Raw genomic sequence first — 24,323 nt, 5'->3', positions numbered from 1 at the left:
CAAAGTGCATTAAAAAAAAACACCATAGTATCAAAAATAATATTAATGTATAAGAACTCCACACACACTCACTCACTCACAAGCTTACAGTGTCATGCATGGGTGAAGTGCATCATCTCGTGAAAGCTTTGTTTAGAGGTGTGATAGCTGCAGGTACGTTTTGTTGTCCACCTGGAGGCCACAAACCGACAGCAGGAGCCACAGTTTTTGTTTGTTATGACACGAGGGGAAAGGACGAGAATGGTCCGATAAAACAGGGTCATCACGGTTTCATCGATGTGAAAACAGGATGGTTTCCTGAGACAAAACAAACGCTGATGTGCCTTTTTGAGACTGACCTATAGGTTGTTTGTACAGCAGCTTGTGGGGACCTATAGGTATGTTTTAAGGTAAAGTGACCTCTAGTGGTCCTGTAAATAACAGCACTGTGGCGTTGTATTAAGGGAGCCACAAATTCGTTTGGCTCCAGGGTGACAAGTGCATCGATGACCGGGCCACGGATGGACTCACAGTGTCTGAATCATCTGCTGACGCTCCTGGTCTTGTGTTTACCTCGGTGCATGTTTGTGTGGAGAAAATAAAGTCAAAGGTGAGCGAGCAGGGCCCCGGGGTGATCCAGCGCAGGAGCATAATGAAGCTGATAAAATATACGGCTCACTTCCATCCTTTGTGTTCATCAAAAGAATCCATTATGCAACAGCCTCATGACTAAAATGTGGGGTCGGCCGGAATTAAAGGCTGAGGAGAAATCAATAAATAGCGATGTGGCACGGGTTTCGCTGCCCTCTCGGTGCACAAACAAAAGGTTAAGTAGGGTTTGTGTAGCATCCTCATCTCCTCTCTCTGAGCCCTGCAGGCACAGGGTGGAGAGCATGCCGGCCGTCCCACACCAGCTCTGCTTTCACCAGCTTTTCAGAGCTTTTCTCTGGAAGAGCAGCGATGGCGACAGGCCGGGAGCCATTAGAGGCTCTGGGGCTGCTGCCTTCAGGGACAGGGGAAATCAGAGCCTGACTTCCACACAGGGGCACCGTATATGGGGGAAAAGTTAGGACAATTCCAAGGGCCCTTGCCTGACAGGGGCCCCAAAAAATAGGTAAAAACTAATATAAAATTATTAAACCTTCATCGAGTAAATGTATATAGCCCATATATATATATATATATATATATATATATATATATTTTTTTTTTTTTTTTTTTTTTTTTTTTCATGGGGCCCAAAATTCCTAGCGGCACCCCTGCTTCCACAGGCTGGGTAAATGTTGTGGGCTCAGACATGTTGAAAATACAGAACGGAGAATTGAATCACCTTACACAAGACTTAATTTGCCTCGGATACCATCAGGACAAGGGCTTGTGTTTATCTTTAGAGAGAGGAAGCATTTTTCAACTTTTTTTGGTTGTTTTTACATCAACTAAAATTCAAACGGATCAAATCTGAGGCAGAAGGCGTTGGCAAATCGCTCTCTCTGTTCGCTCCACATCAGAACCATCCAAGTGAGAAGTGAGTCATCGTTCCACCTCTTGGTTCCATCCGGATCTGCAGTGCAGCTTTCAGCCTTAAAGGCAGAATGAGGAGGATTTTCCCTAAAAACAATCAAAGTATAGACTCATGACTTGTGAGCCACTCGCCGCGTGTGTTGGTGTGTGTGTGTGTGTGTGTGTGTGTGTCTGCAGAGATGCTGCCCTTGTTCTTGTTTTGCTGAGCTTGGGACTCGCAGTGCCAGACCGACAGCACCACATCCAACAGGAAGCTGTGAAAGTCACGGATGTGGGAAAAAGGAAGAAGCGACACAGGCAGGAGCCGGTGGGACAATTTTTCTCCTAGGAAAGCGACAGTGTTCATTCCGTCACCATCCTAGGAAATGAAAACTCAACGCTGACGGTCGGCTTAGTCAGGGAGGAGGGGCCAACTTTGAACTTTGAGTTTACAAACAACAACAAATCCTGCTCAGTCTGCCTTTAGTTATCAGAGACGTTTTGCTGGGTGCTCTCCTGTTTTCCACAGCACACACACACACACACACACACACACACACACACACACACACACACACACACCTGAAAACTGCCCAGTGAGAGCTCAGTCCTCTGCTGTTGACCAACCTGGAGCAGGCAGAGGTTCGGTGCCTTGCTCAAGGGCATCACAGGGACCCCACTGACAGGGAGGAGACAACAGGATGGTGACATCACCCGCCTCACGCTGTAGCTTTACAGGCATCGCTCCTATCCATGAAGTGTGTGTGTGTGTGTGTGTCATGACAGGATGCACATTATCAGGCACACACACCTCCTGCCTGGCCCTTTTCAGTAAAGCCCTCACACATTCACTTTGGGTATTACACTGCAAAAACTCAAAATCTTACCAAGATTATTTGTCTTATTTCAAGTCAAAATGTCTTATTTCTAGTCAAAATATCTCATTACACTTAAAATAAGACATGATCACCTCAGAAGTAACTTGTTTTTAGACAGTTGTCTCTTGTTTCAAGTGAAAATTTGCTTGTTTCATTGGCAAAATTTGTTTCTTGTTTCTAGGTAATTTTCACTTATTTCAAGTGAATTTTCACTTTTTCCACTGGCAAATTTTGCTAACTGGTACAGCCGGACGATATATCAATATCAACATCGTGATTTAAGCCTCAATTTCATCTGGGATTTTGGATGTTGTAATATCACACGCGTCTGTTCTGGTTTTAACGGCTGCAGCACGGTAAAGAGACGCCATTTTTGAAACTCATCAGACTGTTGTAGCTGTTATTTTATTGGCCTTTACCTTCTTGGTCATCACATCCACATCACTGTTTGGAAAAAAAAAAATCTTAAAAATTTAAACATCGTATGAACACACCAGCATCGATGTCGAGGTATTTGCTCAAAATATCATGATTTTTGATTTTGTCCGTATCTCCCAGTGTAGGAATCAGCGAGAACCACGTCGGGGTCTCAGGGTCTCCATCTGATTGTTCACCGCTGTGGCGTTCCCAGAGATCACCTGTCAATCAAACAGTGTGGGCGGGGCTTGGATTTCCTCTTGATGGAGTTTTGAGTTTCCCTTTTCTTCATCTTCTGTTTATTCCAAAACAAAGTGTGAATGGAAAATGCATCACTTCCTTTTAGGGGTGTAGAACCACTCAAAGTATTTTATGTTTGTTTAAACAGTTTAAGTCTTTGGAAAAACAGCTGTTGATTTCATGTAGTTTTTCCAAATCTCTGAATAATAACAGATACTTTTGCAAATAAGGCAAAATACAAAGAACATTTGGTGTTTTTTTTCTCCGTAATGTATAAAACAAACCAACATTCAAACTCCTGTCTGTCTATTCCCATGAACAAGAGCAGTTCACAGGAATATAGAGTTCCCGTATGTTTATAATATATTCAGGTTATAAGATGAATAAATATTGTATGAGGTATCAATCAATGCCAGCCATTTCAATAAAAATGAAATATTTCTTGAAAAAGTGTAAAAACAAAAAAAAGGCACCCAGGTTTTTTTTTTTTTTTTTTTTAACATGGTCTACCTTGTTTAATCTCATGTTTGTTAAGTCAACTAAAACAGCAGGAAGGGAGGCGGAGAGTTTCTTTCTGAACACAAATCAAACTGAAATGAAAAGCCACACGATGAAAAAAACAAAAACGTACCTTTAATTTGAAGGTTTTATAACACACACACACACACACACACACGTGACTGATTTGGGACAGTGAAGGTTTGTTCAACTTTTCAACACATTAACATAGCACTGATGTCCTGTGAAAACCCCGTAACTCCATTAAATGCACACACGCACACACACACACACACACACACACACACACACACACACACACACACACACACACACACACACACACAAAGGCCCACTGGATTAAAAAACAAAACAAAAAAAAAAAAAAAAAAGTCAGTTTGAGCAGATATTTTGTCTTAGTTTCTGACATCGTGGAGATACGAGGTCTTCGCCCGACGGCATCAACAGGCCGGATTGAAACGTAACGTGTCTCGCTCGTACCAGGAGCGGCCGATGATGAACGCCGGCCCACGTCTGCTGCCATGTTCTGACGTGATAAATTAGAGCTGCTATCGTACGCGTGAGATGGATGTACTTGTTTTGGAGTGCGAGCGGCGGCCGCGCTCCGCGCTCCGAGCAGCTGCCTGCACGTTCTGAAGCTGCCTTTGTCTTCCCATAATCCCCCGGCATGAATCTCTGTCAGCACAGACACAACTCAGCAAGGCGAACAGCTCCTCCATTCACTGTGCACGAGAAGCCAGAGGTGTGTGTGTGTGTGTGTGTGTGTGTGTGTGTGTGTGCAGAGCATGATGGGACAGGTGGTGACACACACCAAGAAAGAGCTGAAAATTTTCCACACCAGGTGCAAGAACCAGAATCACTAAGAGTTTGGTTCTGAAAAGGCAAAATTCCTCGAAGAAATAAATATTAAGGATTTTCTGGAAAAAAAAAAAAAAACCCTTTCCTTCATCTCTTAAGACTCACTAGAAGTGTGTGTTGGTGTGTGTGTGTGTGTGTGTCTGCAGAGACACGGCCTTAGCCTATTTCTTGATGGTCAGGTGCCGGAAGGTCAAATTCCTAGGATGGCGATGGATTGTTTCACATTTTGTGCCGTCATTTCATTCCGTCGCCATCCTAGGAAAAAAAACTCACTGTGGTTAGCCAAGCCAGGGAGGAGGGGCCACATGTGAGTGTTGTGTTTACAAACCGCAACCAATAAATCCTAATCATTCTGCCTTTAATTTCCCTTTATGACCCATTTCCCTTATGTGATCGATCCGATCATATTGATTGGGACACGGTAATAAATGCCCGGGAGGAATGTGGCACAGAGCGCTGATTTTACAGTTTTTTTTGTTTTTGTTTTTGTTTTTTGTTGTTTTTTTTTTACAGTTATTTGAAGTTGCCTTAAATATTCTGTGTGCTACCATGAAGTGCCACAAGTGATTTTAGTAAACTTGCATCAGTAAAGTTTGATTTCAAGATTATGTTTCCTGTTAATTAAATGTAAAAAATGCTAAATAAAATACAAAAACTGTTACACTGAACACAGTTAAGGTCTCATTCTTCAGTTTACATGATTATATTTATATATCTATTCCTGGCTCAGGATTAGAATAATGTTCTTCATGATGTTTTGAATATAAATGTACATGTCATTTAGTTTTAATTAGTTAAACTGAGTTAATCTGAAGGCTCAGACTCGTGACTGAAATGAAGGTAAACCTGCCGGGTCAAAATGCTGCAAACTGATTGGCTGGATTTCTGTAAGTCGTCGGCAAGGGAGCCAATCAGGACCAAGTCCAGCTGTGATGCGTTTGCTGCCGTTAGTTTGAAACTGCCCGTGAAAAGGTTTTAACTTTGAAAATATATCTTTAACCACCCAAAACAAAACAAAATCAACGATATCTTCATTAAACATCAAATTTGTACGACAGCGTATTGCGGCCATTACAGGAGGAAAAAATTACAGAGCTGGGGACAAAACGGTAATATTCTCAAAAAAAAACAAACAAAAAAAACTCAGAATTATCAACACTAGGGTCATAAATTTATAAGAAGAAACTCACAAATTTATGAGGAAAAAAGCATGAAAATTCTGATGTAATAAAGTCCCAAATTTACGAGAAAAACAAGACTTGGTAAGAAGGAAATCCTGGTGATTTTAGCCCAAAATCACAACATTCTCATCAGCATCCAAACTTGGAAATTCACGATTTTAATCACGGAAATTCTGACATTTTAAATGTTCCCCCTCTCCCCCGACTCCATAATTTTTTTTTTCTTCCTCCAGCGGCTCCAACACGCCATCGTACAGTTCACATGTGAATACAAACAGGTCATTTCCTATAAGAGGAGCCCTTTAAGGATTAGTTTTCCAGGTGAGGTGCTCATGCTTGGACCACAGGTGCTGTAATCTGCTCCCCGAGTAAATGAGAGGCGGCTGCGGGTGCAAAAACCGGCGGATTCCCACACTCGACTTCAGCTCGCAGGAAGTTTCTGCCTTTCGTGTGGCTCGTCTGCCGCTTCGTTAAGGATCACAACAACTGCACAGTATCGGTCTATTTTCAATTAGACGCCTCTTTTTTTTTTTTTTTTTTTTTTTTCTTGGAAAGAATCGTACAAAAAGATTTCAAGTGGATGCAAATGAAGACAGACGAGCGCTCTACACTCCAGTTCACCGTCTGCCTGTTCTCTGTTCTTCCATGAATAATCCAAGAGACTGATTACAAATATTGGAGTGAAGAGTTCATCCCCAAAATGCAATATGTCAATTAAGAGAACAGAAAAAGCATCGCCTGAAGTGCATCAGTCTCTGTAATTTAGAAGATTATGTCTGTAATTTTGTCAACCGTGGGCTTAAGAAATCTACTCTTCTTTAAATAATAGAGCCGTAATCTGTCTGAGTTTTGAAGTGTGTTTTCTCAAACGGTGCATATCCCACGTTGGAACAAATCTCTTCATTTTTCCATATGATATAATGGATGGGCACACATTCCAGGCAAGATAAATCCTTTGTCTGAGCATGTTAGTAATGTTAAATGCTGTTCCTGCCCTATAAAGGCAAAAGGCAGTAACTGCTTGTGAGTGTAAAATTGAGAAAAATGGCCTCGGAGATATTTTTACTGCTCAGCCAAATCACTTGAAAGACGATCTTTGAAAACGTGGTGATTTGTTGACTCAGAAAGGGGTTATTCTTCACCCTCTTATCCTCCTCTGACCTGACGCTGGCTGAAAACACTGACTAAACCCCGTCCTCCGCCAACTAGAGCCAAGAAGTTACTGCCGTTTCTCCTTTGTGAGACAGGTTAGACATACGTGCTGTTAGTAGGTCAGTCGGCGGGGGAGTCCCTGCTCTCTGTTGGCGCACAAACGTTCAAATGTTCTCCTCAGGGCTCTTTGTTAGAGAAGGACCGCGTGGACGCCACCTTCGCCGGCCTGAACCCGCTGTACCGCCCGTCCGGGTTGGGGTACTCCTCCCTGATCCTCCACACGCAGCAGCTGGGGACGGCCGGGTGGCTGTCAGCGGGCGGGACGCCAAACCTCCAGCTGATGTACTGCCCGTAGGCGCAGTGACGCAGCACGGCGGTCAGGCCTTCCCCGGCCGGCGCACACAGAGGGTCCCGGTACATCAGGACGGCCTCCAGGACGTCCCGACGCAACACCAGCCGCTCGAACAGAGGGGCGGAGGTGATGCAGGGGCCGTCGGTGCGCCTGCAGCACAGGTGCTCCTGCGGCAGGGCGGAGGAGACGCAGCAGCCGCACCGACACCAGGCCGGACCAGCGGAGCCCGGGCGGCCCCAGGAGGAGGCTGGAGCCGGGGCCGGCTGGAGCACACACACCATGGCTCGCAGGTGTCCTGCGTCCTCCTGGCAACAACAAACATTGAAATAATACAACAATTAACAATTTTTAAAGTCCCAATGAAATGACCTCACATGACTTCTGCTTCCTACACCTCCCCATTCAATGTTTAACGTCTCTAAATAAATGATTAAACATATTTTTTTGCTTCATATTTAATGAGTTTTCCTAAAGTAATGGGTACTACCGGGTAAACATGAAATTGACATGATGATATGTTTTCAATGTCCTGCACACACTTTGTAACACATCGGTTATAAATAACAAAAATCTGTACTTCGAAAGAATATAAAGCCATTAAAACATCAAAAACTAATATTTCTTTCCAATTTTAGGTTAATCAGTGAGATTTTATGGTGATTTGAATATTTTTCCATAGTGGTGTAACAGGAATACTGGATGTATAAGTGGGGGTGGGTGGAGTTATGTTTTATTTAAAGGGCTATTTAGGTCGTCAACAAAGAAACATAAAGTACCCAACACATAAACTTTGGTAACAATTTTAATTATAATAATTCTGGGGAGGTTTAACCTGCAGGGGTCAAATTGACCCCAAACATAAAATGTTCATAAATTTGAACAGAACAGGAGGGTTAAACAGTGACATCATCCTGCACTGGTGGCTGTAAATTAAAAATTCAACCAATAAAATCTTCACAAATCTTTAAACATCCACTCTCATCCAGCTATACTTTCAAATAAAACTGGAACAGGAAATACATCAACGGGGCCCTTAAAGCTGCACCAAGCGATTTCTGACCACTAGAGGGCGCAACCAAAGGTTTTCTGGATGGAACTGAGGGCTGCATTTGACTCTCATGAAGCTCTTGTTGGCTTAACTTGGATTATTTTGCCTCTGAGCTCCAGTTTGAAGCTGCAGACTTTCAGCTACAAGGTGGCGCTGCTTTGAATGAACTTTGGATGAACTTTTTTTTTCTGTGGTTACAGAGATGACTGTTTTGTATTTAGCAAGCAAATCATGCCGAGGGGGAGGAGCTGCAAAACATTTCTCTGGCTCAAGGTAACCAATGGCATGTTGTACATTTTATTTTTTGCAGGAGATGTTGAAAACTCTGACACAGAAACATGTCAAATCTGATTTAAGTAAATAAAAAAAGGTTACCGTAGGACGTAGGAGGTTTCAATCCTAACAAATGCTACTTTTGAAAACAGCAAATAAATATGCTTCCATGGTGCATCTAAAATTTATGCCATGTTCATCTGTCATCTGCCGTTATCACTGTTTCCATGATGTTGTACTTTGTGATTTGGGACAAAATGTCTCACACGCGGTGGACCGACCTTGCACGGCTGTGTACAAATCGGCTTGATGTCTTGTAAACTTTTCTTTTGGGATCTCTTCACCAGGCGGATGTGGTTCTCATCCACGAAGGACACGGAGACGATACACTGCAACAGAAGGCAATCAAACCACCGCTCAGCTGCCTGAACAAACGTTTACATATTCAGGACAGAAATGGTAGCAGGACCAGGAAAATACTAAATGTAAGAACAAATATCTTTTACTGCTGCTCAAGGTCAAAGGTCAAGGTTACTTTATTGTCTCGCATGAGAGAAATTTGTTTTGGATAAAAAAAAAAAAAAGAAGAAATTACTGGGGGAAAAAAAAAGACACAAAACCCAAAACATTACCGTCCACATTTACAACCTGGAATCTTTCCATTCCATTTCCACAGCAAAACAGCTCCCTAAATAACACATTTAGCACAGAAACCAACAGCAACAAAGAGGATTATGACACTACAAACAACAACAAGTCCTGGTACCCATTTTTTTCATGTAATTACAATTATCTGTAAAAGTTTGTTTCTTCCTGACACAAGGTTACCATGCACCGATACCTGCCGGATCTACTTTCCCATTCAAACAGGATAATAACAAGAAAAGAAGGCTACTCATTTCCTCTTAAAATGGGTACCGGGACTTGATGTTGTTTATATTTTCACAATCCTCTGTGTTGGTTTCTGTGCTCAAAGTGCTATTTTATCTTGGGAGCTGTTTTGCTGTGGAAGTGAATGGAGAGATACAAATCCAGTGTTGTGGATCAGCAGCCCAGGGGAGCTCAGAGCCGCTAATGAGGAGATTTCAGCACCATGTGGACCCACATCACACCCAGGGAACCAGACAACACACACACACACACACACACACACACACACACACACTACAACAAAGGTCTCACTTTGAAATAAGGCCAGGCAGAATTTACAGATGCAGCCTCCTGAAGCCGTTCAAATCCTTATTTCCGTCATGTTGCCAACACTGACTGACCAACATCTGATTTTTAGTGAGTATAATACACCAGACACATATTGGCCTTTCACCAATGACTGTGAGTGACTATAGTTACAGAAATTAGTCATTATATTTCTTGTTGATACAAATCTGCTCCAATAAAATGAGTAAAAATAAACAAAATCAAATTAATAAAACTTGATAAAATATAATCAGTAAAACTAAATTAAATCAAATCAAATTAAATATAGACTGCCTGGGCCTCCAACCCAAACCACCATCTGTGTGGCATCACACCCGGCCCCTACTGCTCCTCTCGCAGGTGGTGAGCCTACGATAGGGCGTCCCCATGTGACCTCTTCGGGCTGAGCCTGGCTGGACTCTGTGGAGGATCTGTGGCCGGTCCTGCCACCAGGTGCTCGCCTGAGAAACCGCACCCCCAGCTCCAGGAGGCCTGGCTCCAGGAGGCCTGGCTCCAGGAGGGGGCCCCAGTCTCCCTAATCTGGGCGAGGTGCCTGAGTCACTAATGAGCCTTTTCATAGGGGTTTCATAGGGGCCTCTCTGCCATGGGAGTCTCTACGAGGAGCACCATGCTCCTGCCAGCACGGCTCCCAGGGTCACGGGGGCAGGCAAACCCCTCCACTGTGATAAGGCTGCGGTTCCAGGAGGGGCATCTAGTCAGGACGCCTCCTGGTCCCCTCCTGGTGGAGATGTTCTGGGCAGGAGTGCCTGGGTAGAGACCCCGGGGCAGACCCAGGACATGCTGGGGGGGATTATGTTTCCCAGCCGGCCTGGGAACGCCTTGGGATCCTCCAGGAGGAGCAGGTGGATGTGGCCAGAGAAAAGACCGACTGGGCTGCCACTGCGACCCAGCCCCAGATAAACCACCAAAAATTAATGAATGAATGAAAAAATATAGAAAAATGTAAAATAAGATTAAACTTGACTCATTATCCCTATTGGGGAAACTGGGGAATAGAGAAGAGATGAGGCAGATTTTACAGACTGACCCACTGAAGCTGAATCTTATCGTCACGCCACGCCACGTCACGCCACGCCACGCCACGCCACGCCACGCCACGCCACGTCAGAAGCCATACGTCACCTTCTGTTTGTCTTGGACCGGCTCCACTTTCCTCTCGGCGTAGTTCTGTCTGGCCTCCATCGAGTAGCAGCTGGTGCCGATCAGCCAGTCGATGAACACCGTGGTCTGAGGACGACACACGTTAACACGTTACTGAGGGTTTAGACACGACATCGACCACCGCCGCAGCCCGACACGCTGAGCAGGCAGGGGCAGGGCTGTCAGTACCGCTGCACCGCCACAGGTAACGCAGGAAAACTCACATTTACCAATACATTCCAGAGCAGACTTTAAAATCCTCTGACTGGTTTGTAAACGTCTCCACGGCCACATCAGCAATACGACTGTCGGGTACATTCCTGATATTTCTCTCAGCTCAGCCAATAATAACCTCCTGTGCATCTCCTGAACTCCTTGAATCCATTAACACTTAAAAAAAAATGTATAAAAACACACTGACAATATTACGACTGGCTTTCAGGGAGAATACTGCACTTTCTATGCCTGTTCAGGGTCTGTTTTATAATTTTTATTTTTTAAAATCCCTATACCACTGCATTTTCAGGTGTATTTCCTCATATTTTAAACTTAGAAATAACCAAAAAAAAATGTATTTTACTATTATTACTATTTTTAATTAATTGTGTAAAGCACGCTATTAAGATTGCTTCTGAAAAGTGTATTACCATTATCAACTAAAATAAAATCAAATTACACTAAAGCCATGATGTCAAATCTAATCTCACAAGTAGCAAATCTAATATCTGTATTTAATTTGCCCCCTCTCTGCTTTTCTGCCGCCTCGTCCCACTTTAACTTTTCTTCTTCCATCCTTCTGCCTCTCCGTCTGAAAGGAGCGGAGCGACAGCAAGGTGGCAGAGCATCGTTTCCAAGAATACGAGTACAATTTTAATTTGCTTTTTCACTGAATTGGTAATTGGTAGTGTGTTGTCCTGACTGACCTGAGGAGGTATAATTTTCCTTTCAGTTTTACCGGAGTTAAAAAGGCGTTTGAACACAGCCACAGGCATGACAAACACAAGAAATCTGCTCCAGTATACCCTGACCTTTTAATCATTTTCAGATGAAAATTTGACAATCATCAATTGTCAAATTTTTTACAAACAAATATCGTCCCTAAGTATCAGTTATCGGTGTTCTGGATTACTAATAATCAGTATTGGCTGTGAAAAATCAATATCGGTGTGTACGCTGGAATGTGGTTGAACCTCCACGGCGGCGGTGGTGGGAGCGGCGGCCTGCGGTGAGGACACGGCTCGCCGCAGAACGGCAGCGTGGAAACGTACAAACGGCGGTTTGTGCGACAGCGAGCGTCTCACCAGAGCGTAGTACGACAGCGTGGAGCCGATGTAGATGATCAGCTGAACCAAGCTGAACCGTCCTGCCTGCACAGAAAACAAAACAAAACCAAAAAAAAAATCACTTATCATATTAATTATACTTATATTACACTTATATTTCACATTTCAAGCATCTTATCCCCAGCAGCTTTCAGTGAAACAGCAGCTGAACCAGCCCTCGCCAACGCTGCAAGCAGAAAGAAGTGAAGAGTGGAATAATTAAAGCCACGAGCAGCAGACGTGACAAAATACCCAGAAAATCTTTTTATAAGCGTGAGACACGAGCAAGCAGGTAGAGGAAGGAGAGCGGGATGTGATTTAGAGGAAAAATGGAGAAAATATTAATGCAGCAGCCAGAGAGGAGGCCATTTTTTACAGGAGGTGTTCGGCGAGACGCTCATCAGACACTGACGAAGGCCCGGCCAGGAATTTAAATCAAACTGTGAGCTACAGACACTCTGCAGAAAGATGGCTGAACACGCAGGCTCTCTGCACAGTGAGGAAAAAAAAAAAAAAAAAAAAAAAATCACACAACAGGTGAAAGGTTCACAGTGTCACTTAATAACAACACTGAGAAATAAAGTCCATGTGGCTGATTTTCTCCGTTGCTGCAACCCGGCTGGGGATTCTTACTTCAAACAGCAGGGGGCGCCAGTTCACCGTTTCTCATATGTCTGTTTGTATGACGCCGTGTTAGGGCCAAAAAAAAATAATGACACAGTTACAGCTGATACAGATCGTCTTTTAAAAATAGATTATTCGAAGGGATTACTTCATTTGTTTTGTTTTATTTGCTCTAAAATACAGGCGTATATTTTCCACACAGATTTTTTTTTAAAAGCCGCAAAAACAGCCACCGACCACAGGACAGTACACCCGGCGAGGAAACTGCACCATTTTTCTATAAACAGCAAAAACAAACCACATTTGTGTTTGGTGTACTTGCATAACTTTTTTTTTTTTTTTGAAGTATTCTGAAAGTAATCTAGAGTATTTAGAAGAGGCTGCTTGACTTTGGTAATCTAATGAAATAGGTTACAAATTACATTTAAGAGCGTAAACTCTGTGTAATCTGTAGCGGATTTGATTCTCATCTCTGTGATGTGCCACCTTGTTTAGTTTTGCTTTTATTCACTAAATGTTCATTTTTCTAACTTTGAATACCCGCCCTTTGCGGAAGTGAATATTTCTTATGAGCTACTTTGCATGATTGGAAAAAAATAAATAAAAACTGGCGATTCCATACACTAATAAAAAAGGAAACTAGAGTCCCTCTGAGACAGCGTTAGCAGGCGTGTGCTCAGCTCCTCTCTGTGTTTGCTGCATCGCCGCTCTCGTGTCGGCTCAGACCGGCCTCCGTCTCACCGGGACTTTCATGGTTAGATAAAGATTGAATTAAAAATGTAAAGTCGTACATGAAAACGGCCAAAACTGGGGAGAAAGAGAGGATGGAGGCTGTGCGGTGGGATGCAGACAGAGCCCACCTTTCCAAACACCATGACGTCGAAGCGGATGCCAAAGGCCTTGTACAGCGTGCGCTCCTCAACCCCGTTCACCATTTTGTACTTTGCAAACCTGAGCAGAAAATATATTAAAGAGGTAATAAATGTGACACTGCATTCAGAAGATAACACATAGAGAGCTGTGCACAGGGTCCGTGACCTTTGACCTGACCTGAAGTTGAGGCCGGGGTACAGGGTCTTGTTGCTCTCCTTCTCGTCCAGCCGTCTGAAGGAGTATCTGGGCAGGCAGCGCTGAGCCAGCCGGTCCAGGTTACACTCCCACTTGATCTGGATGCCAATGACGCCCCCCTGTGGCGGACAGCGGTACAAGGTTTTACCCACAAACCCCTGCAGGCTGCGCAGGGACTCAGCAGATTTACACCGGATGAGTTTCTGATCCTCCTTCGGAGAAAAAGTGACGGCTAATCTGATGAAGACGTTTAGTGTCTCAAAAGTTTTGCCTACAAAATACCAATATCTCAGTTTTTTTAAATCGAGTTCCGGTAACTTTTATTATCACTGCGGTTTATCCAGCAAACTTCAACTTCAGTCACACTGCAGGCGTTCATCTGAGGCTCTTAACCCTCCAGTTTAGATTAAAGCCTCCATCGAATGACCTCACATGACCTCTAGCTCCTGTAAAACAGAGCATCTTGAACAGCGACATCATCCTGCACCAGCGAGGGCAAAGCTCTTAAAACCAAGCAATGAATTTTTGCCACGATAGGCTGCGTATGTATATACACTCTTTCTTACACCTGAATATGCAGGTGTATGAACAGTCAACCTAAAGAATGACCACCTACTCAGGTTGGTTCATTTGTTTAATCCTCCTATTATGTTTGGGGTCAATTTGACCCCATTCAATGTTTAACGTCTCTAAATAAATGATTGATGATCATTTTTTTTACTTCATGTTTAATGAGTTTTCCTAATGTAATGGGTACTACCTGGTAAACATGAAATTCACATGATGATATGTTTTCAATGTCCTCTACACACTTTGTAACGTATCGGTTATAAATAACAAAAATCTGTACTTAGAAATAATATAAAGCCATTAAAACACCAAAAAATAACATTTCTTTCAAATTTTAGGTCAATCAGTGAGATTTTATGGTAATTTGCATATTTTTCCATAGTCGTGTAATAGAAATACTGGATGTATAAGTGAGGGTGGGGGGAGTTATGCTTTATTTAGGTCGTCGACAAAGAAACATAAAGTACCTGACACATAAACTTTGATAACAATTTTAATTAAATTTTGTGGAGGTTTAAACTGCTGGGGTCAAATTGAGCCCAAACATAAAAGATGTTGGTAAATTTGAACATAACAGGAGGGTTAATTACCAGAGGAGGCCTTGCATTTTAAAAAGCTACTCAGTATTTCACAAGACAACACAAAACAACTCTAATCATAATTATTTTGAATAATAAAAATGTTCTTAAAATCTCCCATGTGTTAATCGTCTTCCTGCTCCAAGGTGATATTAACCTGGCTGACATCAACATGGGACAGGAAGGAGCTGTCTCAGCGCTGTGGACAGCAGATTTGGCAGCTTGTTGCCCAGCGGTGTAACAATCCATCAATCTGGATCAATCTTATGATCAAGGATGCAACACAATCAATACTAAGTGAAAATATCAATCCATATTGTCCTAAACGTTCAAACAGTGTGATCGGCAGGCAGATAATCACAGCTGTGACCAGCTCATGAATAAATCAGCCGTGTGGAAACGTTTTGAGACGGGTCACATGCAGACAATCCCAGCACGAGACACAGTCCTCAGGAAACATGAGGCCGAGCAGCTGCAGCAGAAACACCCCACTGTGATGTAACAGACTGACTTCAGTGGACATAATAATACTGTCTTTTATCTATCAAAGGCCTTTGAATTTAATCAAATCAAGATCGAATTGTGGCTGACTTTCTGATATCGCAAAATACCGTTTCCTTGTCCAAAGAACTGATATAACCTCCTATTGTGATGAAACCTGATGTTGCCTGGACAAACTTCGCCATGTTTTTTGGACCGCTCGTTTTACCGGATGAGAGGATTTTCACTTTCAGTTCCCTCTTCCTGTGAAAGTGAACGTCGACTGTTTGGTGAAAACAGACGATTGTACAAATCACTGGGAACCTGCCAACCTTGAATAACTTTTATGCGGCCCGATAATTAATTGTGGTTTGTTAATAATTAAGAACCTTAAGAGTCTCATCTTCATTGTTCGAATCTTGTTTTTCTTCAAAGGTGAAACGAATCTACCAGTGGGACGAGATAATCCTGCTCATTTCAACTTTTCCTCCAGAATTTTCTTAAATCAAGCGCCATTTTCTTGATTCTGGTGGCTGATCTGCCTCGTTTCAACACATTTATACTCATTTCCAATGCATTTCTGGGAATAAGTATGATTACTTCATCCCGATTGTAGATTTTTTTTTACCTTCTTTGAAGAAAAAACGTTTTGACACTGAAGACGAGACATAATCGAGTTGTTGTTAAAGACCAACCAGCCTGAGAAGAATTACATCAGTCTGCGCTCCAGTGGAGAGGCAGGCTGTTTGAGACATCTTACAGAAAACACAGGTGCAGCTCTTTGTAAAATATTTAACTCAGTTTTATGATGATAACATGCAAAAGTCATGAAAATACAAAGATCAGAACCACAGAAAAAAGGGAAAAATCCCGCTTCTTGCAGGTGAGGTAAACAAAAATAGCCAAGATGACGGAAGAGCAACAAGACACACAATTGAGAAAAAAAAAATGATTTACAAAGAGATTTTTCATCAACTGCAGTATGAATTGTGATATAAAGTCCTTGTGGTGACAAAAACACAACTTGAACGGTGTTTTTTTCACCTCCCTGTTCAAGGTTTCGGTTGCATTTCTGCTCTAGTTCTGTCTCTTCCTCGCCTCCACTGAGGAACTGAGAGTCTGGTGTTTTTGGCAGCTACAGGCCTCCGTAGGTCAAGGGGGCGAGTGAGTCGGGCAGCTCTGTGCCACCCACTCAAGTCACTGGTGTTGTAATTCCTACTGGCCACCAGCAGAGGTCGACAGAAGTCACTGATCATGTAATACAACATAACACGTGTTTCAAAAAAAAAACAAAAAAAACAAAAAAAAAACAGGCAGGTGCTTAAACCCTTAGATGCAACATGGGAATCAAAAAAAAAAAAAAATCACTCATGCATTTCCTATGGAATATTATGAGAACATTTCATCCTTATTAAATATAAATCCTGTTAAGCATACTTCAAATGTCAGCAGTTTAACCACTTCTCAAGACTATTTTACTCACCATTTTTACATAATATTGTTTTATTATATCACTTTATATTGATATTATCAATATTATCTATGTCTTTTTACTACTAGAACTCTTTCAGGGCACTAAATTGATAACAACTGCACATTTATTACCACAATCATCAAATCAGCCTGTCCTCATAGCCGAGCATCAGGCTGGCACACTGGGATCTGAGAAACATGAGCAGCCTCTGGCAATTTGGGAATTTCATTCATCATGACCAGAAAATTAACAACAAATCAAACTCACCCATTGTAGTTAAACGCAGGGAATCTGATGTTGTTTTTGATGAGGACGGTGAAGTTCTCGGCCGCCGCCAGCAGAGCGGGCCTGCAACACCATGACACATGACGTATCTCACTGCACGGCACAGCCACGGGTTCAAACACCAATACAGCATTAACTCGCTATTAAAATGTGGAATTAAACTCATTTTCACTACATAGCAAAACTAAGAAAAAAAAACTCACAATTTCCAAAATTAAAGATGTGAATTTACAAGGAAAAACTTGGAAAAATATTTCTTCTTATACTTATTTTTTTGTTTTCTAAAGGCTCCACATGTGCTGCCGCTGCCCCCTGCTGGCCTTGTCTCAGGCCTGCAGCTGATCACCTCATCAGATTCTACTCTGACATGGGATTCAGGAACAAGGAAATCCTGCTGATTTTAGCCCAGAATCACCAGATTGTTTTCCTCTGAATCGGCCCAAGTCACAGCAACGTCTCTTCAGAGTCCAGATGCTGAGGGGAATCTGAAGAGTTTCTTTCTGAGTTGCGAGGGCCATCGTTTTCTCGGATAAAACAACCGGCATGAAAGGAAAACGCTACAGAAATCTGTGAGCCCTCAAGCACAAGAGTAATTAATTTGCAGTTTTCAACTCTGAGTGATGAACTGAATTTTTTTTTCTTCTCAGTGCATCTCTTCTCACACTGGTCTTGTTTCCATCCAAATATATCGCAAATTTTAACCAAATTTTCCGAAAATCTGCAAAACAAAATGTGAATTTATGCGCGTTTGCATCCACTTCTGTTATGCAAATATTTGAAGTCGGTTCATCGAGATAAGCAATAGGTGGCGCTAATTCTCCATCATATTTGGAGATTTTTTCGAATTTTACGCAAAATGACAACGCAAATAAAAACAGGTGGATGGAAACCTGCCTACTGACAGCCTGTGGATCTGAACTCAGGCGGCAGGTTGAAGGTGTTTTGGTGTCACTGTTACCTTGGTGGTTTAGTCTTGGTCTCTATCGGGCACCAAGCCGACACCTCGCAGGTCTTCCTCGCCCCGTCGGCCCTCACACAGGAGCCCGTCTGGACCCCTGCAGCGGAACGACAAGCAGCCGCTGTGGAAACCTGTGCCGGGACGTCCTGCACAGCAACTTTGCACCTCAACAGTTAAATTCTCTTTTCTGAGTTGTTGAACCCTGTTAGGTCATGTTCAACCCGCGAGGGAAAAGCCCACAGGTTTGATCCCTGCAGCAGCCGAGACACTGGACTCCCATCTGCCCCAAAGCTGCTGCCCATAACCTGAGTTTTTTAAGTGGTAAAGAAAAGGGAGCAACTTCTGGTGTGAAGCTTTAACACGTCATTCAGAAATTCCTCTGCCTCTTGTGGAAACAGACGCCGGCGGTTCCCGGGACGAGCTAAAAAAAAGAGGCAGTTCAGTGTCTCAGCGCCACTTTTTACAGCGTTTATGAATGTTTGATAATAAGTTCTCATAACACTGTTTCCTTACATCGATGCTGGCTCGGTGTTTGGCAGCATCAAGTTAATGTGGCGCTGCATCTAAAGACCAGATTCACACGTCGACCAATTTTCTGATCGTGTTCTGACAAAACATCATTTCACCGCTTCTTGATTTATCAGCAACTGAGAAAACAATTGATAGTAAAAACATGGACGGACATTGGGTCATATTTCAGGGTAAAACAACAGATTTGTGCACGAACCACTTCCGAGCTAACGGTACCGTTTGAAAGCGTAACATGATACAAGAGGTAAGACGTAAATTATTATAAAATATGAACAAACATCTTGGACACATTTTTAATTCCACTTGCCCAGCTTTGAATTAAATGATGAAAGAGTGTAAAATTATGTAACGTTACTGAGTTAGCCAGAGCGTTTCTGAGGTTAGCGAAAACACAGCAGGACAGCTAACGTTACACAGCTAACGTTACTCTGCTAGCGTCAGCGGGCTTAACCTCCAGACTTTAGCTGGTGGATTGAAAAAGACATGAGTCCAAGGAGTTCACTGATATTTCATAATTTATTTACATTTTTCCTATCGTATCGTGTAACACACTATTAAATGGCAACATTAGCTTGATAGACAGTAGTTGAACGCTAACATTAGGCTAGCTGTTGTCTAGCAGTAGCTAACAGGTGATTAAATATGTTGTTTTACCTTGAAATATGGCCCTAAGTCCATCTGTTTTTTTTTTTTTACTAGACATTGTTTTTTCAATTTTTTATCAATCGAGAAGTGTTGAAATGACAATTTGTCAGATTCCACAAGTTTATCAAAGATAGAACCTGGAACACAGCAGTGCAACGTAAATATTTCCCACCCTTAGTGAGATGTCGGAGGAACATGGCCGCCGTGTGATTATAGTCTGTTTCTGATTATTATTTCTGTTCTGTTAAATCTCAGATGTTGCTACCCAGCTAGAAAAATCTGGTTCCCAAAATGTCGACAACGATGTCATTTGTTCTTGTTCCTGTATAACATTCCCTAGATGTTTAAACGGTTAAGGTTTTTCTGACATAAAGTGAACGTTATCGTTATGTTCCCAGGACAAAGAAGAAAATGTGACGAAGAACAAAAACATTCGCACGACGTTCTTAAAACACCCTAGCAACAGGGAACCTCAAAATTACTCCCAAAACACGTTACCTCATCTGCTTATTAGGACAATTTGGGAACGTGACGTCGAACAAAAACATTTGCACAACATTCTTGGAACGCTGTGGGAGAGTTACCGACTAAAAACCAGAGGGAACGTTATGGGAACGTTATGGGAACGTTATGGGAAAGTTATGTGTTAGCTGGGTCGCTTAGCTTCATTTGCCTTGTCCCTGTCAGTCAGCCATCCTCGGTAGCTTGCATCGATGTATGAAAACTGTTATAACTTGATCATAATTGTTTTATTATTATAACGATTTATTAAGTGTTTACAACCCAATTATAAACCATCCGTAAAGCCTTTCGAAGAGCAGCAACAGAAAAGAGCGTCCCATCCCGATATTTATGACGCATGGCCGTAGATTTTGCCCCATTTGTCCAAATTAAGTTCTGGCGTTCAGTTTGGTCACTGCGGCGAAATCCTCTCCACACAGGAAGTCCTGAGTCATAACTAGAGAGGGAATTTCAGAAGAGTTACCTAACAAATGGCAGCGATCGATGCTGATGGCTGAACCTCATCACCGCTTCCAGACATTTAGGCCGCGTTCAGACTGCAGGCGAATCTGATTCAAATCAGATTCCTTCTCAAATCCGATTTTTAGGGCTGACTGTTCACACTGTTTTTAGCAAGTGTCCAAATCAAATCTGACTCTGTTCAGACTGGGCCACATCATTGACCGATCTGACAGGTTACTGTAGCAACGACGTTGGCACGGAGGCGTCATCCAGCGCACGTAGTGCGTGACGTCATATAATTGTGACAGCGGCAACGACAACAACAACAACAACAAACATGGAGGTTGGTCCCATAAGTATTCTGGCCTTGTCACTGTCCAGTAGAGGTGTAGAGCATCTAAGACGCATCAGACATGTCCAATGCCGGAGGAGACTACCACCTCTACCTCTTCTGTCTGCTCCATTTCATTCCGTTGCTCCGCGCACCTTGACTGTCGCTCTGTGGTCTGGCGCACTGTTGCGTCGCATAGAGTGACGTCACGGACAGTCAAAACCGATCTGAGTGTTTGGAGCTGTTCAGACACAGACGCATCTGTCCAAATACGATCTGAAACTACCTCCCGAATGTGGTTTCGATCAGATTTGCAAAAATAGGATTTCATGTGATTTGTGACTGTTCAGACTACAAAAGAGCCATCCAGTTTCAATCTGGATGGGCTAAAAATCGGATTTGGGCTGGCAGTCTGAACGTGGCCTAAGTTTACTGACGTTGCTTTATTTCTGGGTAAAGACGACTTTCATATTTTGAGAAATTCATACAGTTAACTGATGAAGTGTGCAGCAGCCTGATGCAGCTGTATGAACTGCATGTATTCAGAGGGTGAGGATCTCGTCTAAACATGATCATTCTCATCATTATTCAGTCAGTGTAGGTGTGACTTCTTGTAAATTACACACATTTCAAAAGGAAGCAACTTTTAATCTTTCACATTTTGAGCTATTACTCAATTCTCAAACTACATGACGCAATCCTGCCTGAGGGCCTGCAGCTGGAGGAAGAGACAGATTAAAGTTTCTACTTCTTCAAATCATGGACACCAAACAGTGACCGATTATGAAACTCATCTGTTGATCCTCAAACTGCTTATGAAGCCAACACAACACTCTTACTGTTTTTTTTTGTTTGTTTTGTTTTTTTTGACATTTTTTAGTCATTATTCTCTCCTCCCAATCTCTATGTTATGCACCTATTATTTATACTTGTTGTATAATGTGTTTTTATCATGTGCATTAATATTAAATTAAAGTAAACTGGTGTACCAAATGCCAGTGGTGAGAATGGGTGATACCTGGTGCTATGGGCCAGCCGGGGTGCTACTGGTGCTACCGGGAGCCAATACAGTGATATGAAATTATAAAAAAAAAAAAAAAAGCAGTGGAACAGAGTGGACACAGAGGTTTACCATGGCTCTTCTGGTCCCAGGCTCCTTTCTCACAGTCTTTATCAGTATGACACAGTCGGCCGCTAGCAGGAACCTGCAATGTAAACACGACTGCAAAATTAGAGGGTTTTAACATCCAGACCGTTGATCACAATCATTGTTTTATTACCGATAAACTAAAAATGTATTGTTTAATTACTGTGCTATTTCAATAACTGTCACATAACTGGAGGTCTTAGTAAAACTACTTCTACTACTACAAATAGCAATAGAAATAGTAATCGTACTAATAATAATAACCTCTGGGCACTTTCCTTGCTTCTGGTTCATTGTGACAATGACGTTGGTCACCACAAAGAAGGAGTTCTTGTCCTGAAAGAAGAAAAAATGGATTCTTCAGATTCACCTGAAGGACCATGTTCCCCTCAGCGCCCAGAAGAACCAGCACCCACCTGTGAGGGCCCGCTGTAGTCCACAGCGTCCCAGACCACGTCACCCAGACCGGGCAGGCGGGTCTGGGCGACACCCTTCACCTTGGTGGTGACGGAGCTGACCACCAGGTCGAACACCTGGTAGTTTTTGTTCCACAGCATCATGATGCTACAAAAAAAAGATGCAAGAAAAAGTAAAAACTTACAGGCAGACTATGCGGTTTCAAAGGGGAGCACAGCCCACCCTGTTATTCTGCGGTGAAAGAAGATGAACGCCACTAAATTCTGAAAAGAGCAGAACTTAGAAATGCCCTCAGCAACTCTTTTACCATCATAACCAAAAACACAGGAGCATTCGACTGCATTTTTCATGATTTTGTAAACATTTGACATCAAAACACCAGATTCAAGACTAGCAGTTCAAAGCGACACCTTAATTCTATTGGTTAGTCTTGGCATGAAGCTGAGGGGTTTTAGTCTTCCTCAGCTTCATCCTTAACATCAGTAACTGAGTGATGTGCCCTCCTGTTTCAAACTGCATTATCTGCAAAACCACTTCTGCAGCTGTACATAAATATAAAGGCATGAGCAAGTCATGACACCTGAATAAAAACTCATCTTAACCCTACAATATTATACAAATATCACAGGAACACAGTACGTCCCATTGGGAATACTATAGAGATAGCCTTAGAGGTTTTAATAAACAGAATAAAATATGATAAGGACACTATAAAATCACTACAGACGCACTTGGACACCCCATGGCAATATTACTGATAGCACAGGAGATATCAAAAAACACTAAGTACTATAAGGACTAATATAAACTTACCACAGACACAGTGTATCTACTCTAAATAACTATAGGAGAACTGAATATCACAGTGACACCATGAGGAATAAGACAAAACCACGCAGCAGCCTGTGATTAAAATTCACTGTAAACTTTACATCGCAGCTGCAAACTACAGACACACTTTCAGGATTATTTTGTGGGAATATTTTGTACCGTAGTAATTCTCTGGGATGGAAAACTCATCATGCTGACTGACTTCATTGAGAGTCGCAGACACGCCTTAAGGCGACCCCACAGGAATGTTGTAGTATTTGTTATTTATTTATTCATTTTTTTGTGAAATGCCGTTTTGATGAGGGCTATTTCCAAGTGCGCATGCAGCAACGCGTGAGGAAACATCCTTGTGGTTATCATTAAAGTTGTTAGTGATGATTTTTCCGCTGTGCAGCATCGTTTCACAGTCAGACACACTTTGAGAAGAAGTGAGAGCAGAAGCAGTGCGAGGCGGGCTCAGGTGCCGGAGCCAGACATTTGGTCCCAACACTTACCAGATAACCAGGAGGATCAGGCCGTTCAGGGTCCATTTGAGCGATCCGAGCCGGACGCTCTGGATCCGGACCAGCTTGTTGGTGTCGTACTGGCACAGGCCGGGCAGGACGCAGGACATGTCGTCTTGCGGGGGAGGAATCTGCCTCTGACTCAGGCTCGCCTCTCCTTCCTGTGGCCGGGTCACATGTCCAGACTCCTGCAGCTGCTCTCACTTCAGCTGATCGCTGCCCGGCGCTGCTCCGTCCTCACACTCCTCAATAAGCTCCTGATTTGAACCCATTTTGAACCCTTTAAAGGCAGAATATGCAGTTTCAAACAGGAGCACTTCAAGTCCTCCTCCATGGCTTTCACTCAGCTGGCCGGAGCCTCACTGTGACGGCGGATCAGGACCATTGTGGGGAGTTTAAAAAAAAAAAAAAAAAAAAAAAGGAGGGGAGGAGGATGATATTCTGTGAAAAAAACTCTGAATTTACGAGATTAAATTCGCAAATTTCTTAGGAAAAGAAAGAAAAACAAAAACCTTGGATATTCCCAGAGATTAAAGTAGTAAATATATGAGGAAAAAGTTTAAAAATAAAAAAAAAATCGAATTTTTGTCCTAAAAATTTTAAATTATTTTAAATTTCTGAGACAAAAATGTAGAAAATTCTGAGATCATATAGACGCAAATTTACAAAAAACAAGAATCAAAAATTTATTTAGAAAAAAAAAAGAAAATTCCGAGATTATAAAGTCATAAATTTGCAAGGTAAAACTCAGAAATTTTGAGATTTAAGTCACACACTGATGAGAATTTTTTTTTAACTGCATATTTGCTGAGATTTAAATCGTAAAGTTATGATACAAAGT

At 42.4% G+C, this 24,323-nt stretch overlaps 1 protein-coding gene across 1 annotated transcript; it reads right to left on the bottom strand.

The window, feature by feature from the left end:
• Positions 1-6,042: 6,042 nt before the first annotated feature.
• p2rx7 (purinergic receptor P2X, ligand-gated ion channel, 7) lies at positions 6,043-23,725 on the bottom strand. Its single transcript, XM_030059714.1, has 13 exons — positions 23,474-23,725; positions 22,148-22,295; positions 21,996-22,067; positions 21,717-21,789; positions 18,115-18,211; positions 17,139-17,219; positions 16,462-16,645; positions 13,752-13,981; positions 13,562-13,652; positions 12,057-12,122; positions 10,738-10,842; positions 8,679-8,786; positions 6,043-7,381 (listed from the first exon to the last, which is right to left on the bottom strand). Exons 1-13 carry the CDS (start codon positions 23,590-23,592, stop codon positions 6,902-6,904), a joined length of 1,854 nt encoding a protein of 617 aa, XP_029915574.1. The 5' UTR covers positions 23,593-23,725; the 3' UTR covers positions 6,043-6,901.
• Positions 23,726-24,323: the final 598 nt, after the last annotated feature.

The sequence above is a fragment of the Myripristis murdjan genome, chromosome 9 (assembly GCF_902150065.1).
Source record: "Myripristis murdjan chromosome 9, fMyrMur1.1, whole genome shotgun sequence".
Lineage (NCBI taxonomy): Eukaryota > Metazoa > Chordata > Actinopteri > Holocentriformes > Holocentridae > Myripristis > Myripristis murdjan.
The sequence above is the reverse complement of the archived record's forward strand: the minus strand, read 5'-3'. Positions and strand labels throughout refer to the sequence as shown.